Below are 6,924 nucleotides of genomic sequence, written 5' to 3'. Positions count from 1 at the left end.
GGGCGAGCAGCAGTTCAAGTCAAACTGGCTTTCTGCGGCGAAGAAGGTGGACAAGGTGGCTGTACAAAATCTGATGGCAGGAGTCAAGCGTAAGGCCCGGCAATTCGGATTTGGAAAAGCGGAAGCCTAACTGAATATTTTTCCTGAATTTTATACTAATTGAACTTGAAAAAGAAATTTAATTTGATTTTTTAAATAAACGATTTCACCGATTTACACGCGTTTTCCCTTGACCAAATTTTGACCGTATCACCCTTTAAGCTAAGCTAAACTATCTAGCCGTATATGGGGCCAAATAGAAAAATACACTTTTCCCATACGCTCATGCGTATGATTGAAAAATTTTGAACAGCAAAGTTTAAGAAAATTAATTGTTAAAAATACTTTCAAGATTGAACACTCCTGAATAACATTTCAAAAGAGTGAAAATTGCCTAAATTATGCGACTAGTGAATTTTAACCTACGAGTATCTCAAAAATAACAACTTTGGGCAATTTAAGCACTATGAGATTTTTTTTTGTAAATTTAATGTGTTTTAATATTAACACTATTTTAAAGATATTCGATAACTGTAGGTGATATTTTGGAAAATACTTTTTTTTCAACAATTCATAACTTTTTTGTTTATGATTTGCCCAGCAAATGCACAGTGTCAGTAGATATTACTTTATCTAAACTACAAAAAAAAAAAAAAAATAAAAAAATTGAGTAATTTTAATTTTTTTTGATAATTTTGATTTTTTTTTGTAAAAAATAATATAATTTTTTACAGTGTTTATTTTTTTTTTGAAGGGCACAATACTTGTCCGCATCTTCTTCGAAGACACCATCTCAATCAAACAAATCGTTCGCAAGATATATGTTTTTCTATTGATGCTATCATTTTTGCATAAGCCCTTTTCACGTGTTAGTCGTGTACAAAACTAGGGAACCAAATATGTAAAATGGCATGTTGGACAATAACAAACAACTGTGCAAAGTTTCAACATAATCGTAGAAGGTCGATCAAAAAATTAAAAAAAAAAATCGTCATTTGAAATGAATCTGCTGATGAGCATAAGTATGACCATGAATGACCGCCCACGGTTGCTACTCAGTTATTGCCAGATCAGCTGTAATTACATAGAGAACCAATAGACAATGCTTGGGACTAGCAATCATCCTCAATGTGTAAAAACTGGTGATCTCAAACTAGGCAATACCAGCGCTGGCCGCGCCCGAACGCAGTGATTCATTATAATATTAATCCAAAAATGTTCCATCATCGAAGAGCTGAAAATAAACCAATAGATTTAAATCAACAAATCCAGCCTAAGGCGAGGACTCGCGAACCAATAAACTCCCTCATTACTAAGATTCCGAATCTGATTGAATATGTATTTACAAGTATATAAATAAATATATCAACAAGTAATGTAATTTTCTCTCCTCGAAAGGAATAATAGGATAATTTCAAAAATGGTAACGTTTGAGACTTCACTTCGGTCTGAAAAAAGGTCTCGTCTTTTTGTGCGAAATAATAAAAGGAAAACATCGACGAAAGCTTTTTGCAATCTAAAGTGATGTCGCAGAGATTACCATTTTTTTAATATTCATTCACTTACTAGGTAACTCTCACCATAATAACTGTGGAAGTGCATCTAGAACACTAAGTTGAGAGCCAGCAAAACACTCACTACAGAAGCGTAAAACGCATAGAAGAAGAAGGAGAAGAGAAGTTGCAAATAAACTGGAAGCAGGCTTCACCAGATTCATTACAATATTCTATAAAAGTTGCACACACTACACCTTTTTAACTATTTAACCAAGTAACTTTAAGTTTTCAGAAAAATTCTTTTGAGAGTACTTAACAAGTAAAAACATATCATGATCCAAATACGGGCTTTGACTTGGGGTTTTTTTGACTTACAAATTGTGTGGTGGAAAACATATCAAAAATTTGATAATTTTTACTTTTTTTCCATTCCTTGTTCAGTTTATTAACGGATTAGAAATCTTTAGCGTGTGATGAAATAACTGTTTTTGATTGGCATACAAGGATTGATTTTTAAGGGTTCAGATTTTTGCGCAGTATTTGAAATATTGGTTTGATTCCATGAGTCAATAGCATCAATGACAAAAGAGTTTCCTGCTGATTTAGAATATGAGACTGTACAAAATGTTTGAGAAAGCATGTTGTTCTCATGACTATTACTCGATATGAAACACCTCTCAAACCTTCGTAAGAATTACGTGTGTACGTCAAGGACTAAGCAATCTTCACTGAAAGTTTCAAGTCATTTTGTATGATAGTTAAAAAGTTACAGCTGTTTATGTGTGTGCAATTTTTATCAAATTCACACTTCAGTAGCCAGGCATAATCAATGATTTGAACAATCACGTAATTTATCTATAAGATAAGCTTTATCAATTAAATGAGCTATTACGAGGATTTAAAATGCCATTGCCGTGGATTTGTATGACTTCTTTGAGTGCAAACTGACCACGACAACAGTAGTGAAAAATATGTTGTCGTTGCGTCCAACATCCGCCGACTTGGCTGAGGTAGCAAAGAACGAACTAAGCGAAGATCCTAGACAGTTGGAAAGTCATCTGGGTGTGATACGAAATTGGTTGAAAGAACGTAACAACCTTCATGGTTTGCTCGGTGATCAAATTTTGTTGTCATTTCTACGGGGGTGCAAGTTTAGTTTGGAAAAAGTGAAAGAAAAGTTAACGTTGTTTTATTGGATCAGAACGATGCTGCCTGAGGTTATTCAAAACAGGGATCCATGTGACAAACATGTTTTGGAAGTGATTCGCCTGGGGTAAATATTTAAAGACTGAATTTATAATGCTTTCGATTCATATGACATTTTCGTAGCGTGGGGATTCCTCTTCCAAAAACGGTGAAACCAACCGACCCGAAGATATTTGTTATTCGAGTGGCACAATTCGACCTGTCAAAGATTATTTTTGCAGATGTGATAAAAGTAGGAACTCTAATCAACGATGTGCTTATGAGGGATGACGATCAAATGGTCATTTGTGGAATGGCTTTGATCATTGATCTGGTGGGTGTAACAGCAAGCCATCTGTTTCAGTTCAACTTTCAGTTCTTGAAGCAAGTAGCCATCTTGTACCAGGATGCTAGTCCTCTTCGAATGCAAGGAATTCATACACTGAATCCCCCACCAGGAATGCAATCTGTATTGAACATGTTCAACAACTTGCTCTCTTCGAAAAATAAAGACAAAAGGGTGCACTTTTGTTGTAATCAAAACATGAGAATGAATATTAACTATTTGTATTTATAGATATATGCACATGGAAGCAGCTTAGAGTCTCTACACGAACATTTTCCAAAAAGTATCCTGCCAGAGGAATATGGTGGCACTCTAGGACCGATACAAAACATCATGGACCAGTGGGAAACGAAACTCAAGGAAAATCGTGGCTACCTACTCGAAATGGCAGACTTGTGCGATAATCAGGCAAAGCAAGGCTCAATGTCATCAGCACCACAATCACCTACGGTTTTATCGCCAACGAGCAAGCAAGCATTTTTTGGTTTGGATGGCTCATTTAGACGACTGGAGTTGGATTGAATGAATAAATTGATGAATTTTTGAGTGTAATTGTGTATGTTAATCCTCATTGTCACTGTTAGCGTATTCGCGAAAGGTACTCAAAGAACTGTGAAATGTTATCTACAACGTTAGAAAACATTACATTTTGTCTCTAATATTGCTGCCAATACGCTCCCGTACATCTAGCAGAAGCTGAGTGCAATGGTTTGCATGAAGTAAGCCTTCAACCTGCAGAATAGCTTCAACATAAATTCTGCGTCCTTCTGCTCATTTTTAAACTCTCAGTAAACCTCAGAATGGTTGCCGGTAAATGTCCCCTATTGTAGTCAAAGCTTTTCTGACGAGCAGCCCTTTTTGTTTACATTTTCTGAACCGTTTACGAATTCGAAATCATTTAAAATAGGTTAAATAATATCATTTGAAAGAAATATAGCTCTGCGGAACTGATATTTGCTTATTACAATATTTCTTAATACTAGAGTTAGTGCAAGAGGGGGCCGAATACTCGCGGGTTAATCGAGGTCAGAGGTGGTAAATTTCATAGAAATTATATGGGGAATAAATGTCACGACATTTTCTTAGTTCATAGTTCCCTGCTTTTGTACCTTGGACAATCGTGAGAGCATGTGGAATTTCCAAACAAAAAGGACATTTTGGGGTGACACACGACAAGAACTCTCCGTATTGTTCTCCCCATACTGATCGCAGCGTGGCTTGTTGCTACAGAAGGCTGCGGTGTGCGCTTGTTGCTTGCATTTCATGCAGTTCATTTCCTATGGTAACAAGCACACAGGTAGCCGGATCTTCCCAATCGTGGCATAATCCGGTAGTACTGATCGGGCCAAGGTCACATGAAACGAGTCCGAAAGCGATGAGAAGATCTTCAGCAGTTCAAATGTTGTCCCTCAGGCAGTGCGCAAAACAGTCAGGTTCAATGAGTCATTTTCATATGAATATGAACTGCCATCTGCCTCATCATTCACTGCCTCGTGAGAGTCTGAATGATTGAGAAGTAAACGAGTCACTGACAGCCGAGCACTCAGTCAGTAGCTCAGACAGCACGCTTATTCTTTCTTGATGGTACTCAATCCTTGTTTTGAATGACTGAGTGTACATTTTCTATGGAAAAATGCCTCAATTACATGGTGTGTGAGCGAAAACAAGCGGGGTGAGTCGCCTGATCGTGAGTGACTGAATGGTTTTGTTGGCTCTTTCATTGCCTCATCCTTTACTGTTTGGTACAAACGGTACACACCAAAAAATTCTGAAGTTTACGTGCGATGTAAACATCCATGCATGCAAACATTCATACATGTAAACTTCCTTTTCACGTAAACTAGCAGCTTGCAAGAAATGTTGCAAACAAAAGTGGACAGTTGCATACAATATATGGAATATTGCGTGACATGTCTCATAAATTTACACGATCTATAATCTAAACTTGTATGATATATGACGCTCCATTTATGTGCATCATAGTAACGGAAATTTACACTACTTTTTTTTAGCTGTGTAGGGTAGAGCGCTACTTCGTCATAATCGCCCATTTCCGTTCTATCGATCAGAAAAGGTCAATAATATCAATGATTTCATCGTACACAAATCAATAATAGGTTTGTTCCGATGCGTTACTTCATTAGCTACAACATAAATACTATAAGAGCGCATTGTATGAATATTTACGCTCATTGTTCTCAAAACAAAAGAAGCGCTCCTAGCAAATTTCCTTTTTCTACGTTTATCGCTAGGACGAAGAAATTCTATTGGCGTTTCAATGCATTAGGATGCAATTGGAACTGGTAGGACGAATTTAGAATCAAGAAGCAGTATAAGATTTTAAACAATATCTCAACAATTTGTGACTCTTTATCAAATCAAATTTATGAATAAATTTAAAGTCATATTTGATAGAAATATTCTATTTTTTGTTCAAAGCCGTTAAAAAAAAATCGGTAAAGCGCAGGTTGTGCTTAGTAGGACGGAAATCAGATCAAAAACCCTATGGATTGAACAGCCTAAGCAGTAAATAATTTTACGCTCTTGGATGAAGGACACTAAATGCATATGAATGCAGTATAATATTGTAATTTTCGGAAGGTTAGGATTCTTGAAGACACCAAACCCGCCTCTCAGGAAAGGATCACTAGTGTACTGAAAGCAAGAGTACTTTTTATATCTCTCGTTTCAAAACGCTTAATTAGTTGTAAACCAAAATAAAGAATTGAAAAAGAATTTTTTGAGAATTTTTGCTCGTAATCAAAACATTTAATTTAATATTATTTAGAATATAAAATTAAACAATTACGTTATTTTTGAGTCCTATTGTTGTGGCAAATAGCTCGGAGCTGTGGAAACCTCGGTCAATTCACGACAATCCATAATAATAATCCTTTATAATAATTAATTTAGTTGCTGATTATCTCAGCTTTTCGGGCCTTAAGCAATAAAAATGTAGAATTTCAATAATTAAGTAAAACTCTTTCAACCCTAATTCTTTTACAATAATAAAAAATTACACTGAATTCAATTAAGTCAATCGCAATATATCTGGATCAACTAAACACAGCCAAACATTCTATCATTCATCAAGATCATTCATACTCCTTCAGTTCTCTAAATTTTCACTCTAGACAGACAAGTCTATGCTTCTCTAAGTACACCGGAATCAATATCCAGTCGTCCTTCATTCTTAATTCTCATAGATTACCCAAGCTTCAATTATTCAAGAAGATTATTCAATTTTCATAAGCTTCACTCTAGGTAATCAAGTCAATATTTAACTATTTACATCCCATTTAATATCCGATACTCAAGGTGCCTGTAAGGTCTCTATTTAAACAACGAGAGTCATATTTTTTCTCTCTACTGTAGCGATGCACCAACCCGATCAGAGGTTAGATTTTATTAGATCTAACTAGGTTCTAGGGTCCATTAAAATACATGCTATTCCACACAAGTGCGTTTTATGTTATCGAACCACCTTTCATTAGCGCAACTTTCTACTTAATTTACAAAAATATAATCCCCATAACGTACTTTGAATAATCCAGCTGAGCAATCGCAAGCTTGCTACCAATATTAACCTTCATTAATTCTCAGGCTCTGAATGTTGCACGCGATGAGCACGATTGTAATTCATAATGTGAAGTTTCTATCAGTCAATGAATAGTCAAAAAATCGTTGACTTGCATGCTCTCTAGCGCCACCTACTAGGAGTATTCTGAATTGATCTGCTCTCCTCCTAGCAACCCTTGAACTTCTGATCAACTTTGCCGAACACATCATTCTTCTTAATAATCAGGGCCTTGTTATATAGCAGTACCAACATAATACCTACACCTACTGGTTCGAATT

At 35.9% G+C, this 6,924-nt stretch overlaps 1 protein-coding gene across 1 annotated transcript; it reads left to right on the top strand.

Moving 5' to 3' along the window:
• Positions 1 to 2,470: 2,470 nt before the first annotated feature.
• On the top strand, positions 2,471 to 3,626 carry LOC135708042 (alpha-tocopherol transfer protein-like). The gene is made up of 3 exons (XM_065229981.1): positions 2,471 to 2,808; positions 2,865 to 3,240; positions 3,298 to 3,626. Exons 1-3 carry the CDS (start codon positions 2,507 to 2,509, stop codon positions 3,586 to 3,588), a joined length of 969 nt encoding a protein of 322 aa, XP_065086053.1. The 5' UTR covers positions 2,471 to 2,506; the 3' UTR covers positions 3,589 to 3,626.
• The last annotated feature ends 3,298 nt before the right edge of the window (positions 3,627 to 6,924 follow it).

This window comes from Ochlerotatus camptorhynchus, unplaced genomic scaffold, assembly GCF_037179485.1.
Source record: "Ochlerotatus camptorhynchus isolate MF236.1 unplaced genomic scaffold, CSIRO-AGI_Acam_v1.1 ptg000324l, whole genome shotgun sequence".
Taxonomy (NCBI): domain Eukaryota; kingdom Metazoa; phylum Arthropoda; class Insecta; order Diptera; family Culicidae; genus Ochlerotatus; species Ochlerotatus camptorhynchus.
Note: the sequence above shows the minus strand (reverse complement) of the source record. Positions and strands in the feature narration are given on the sequence as shown.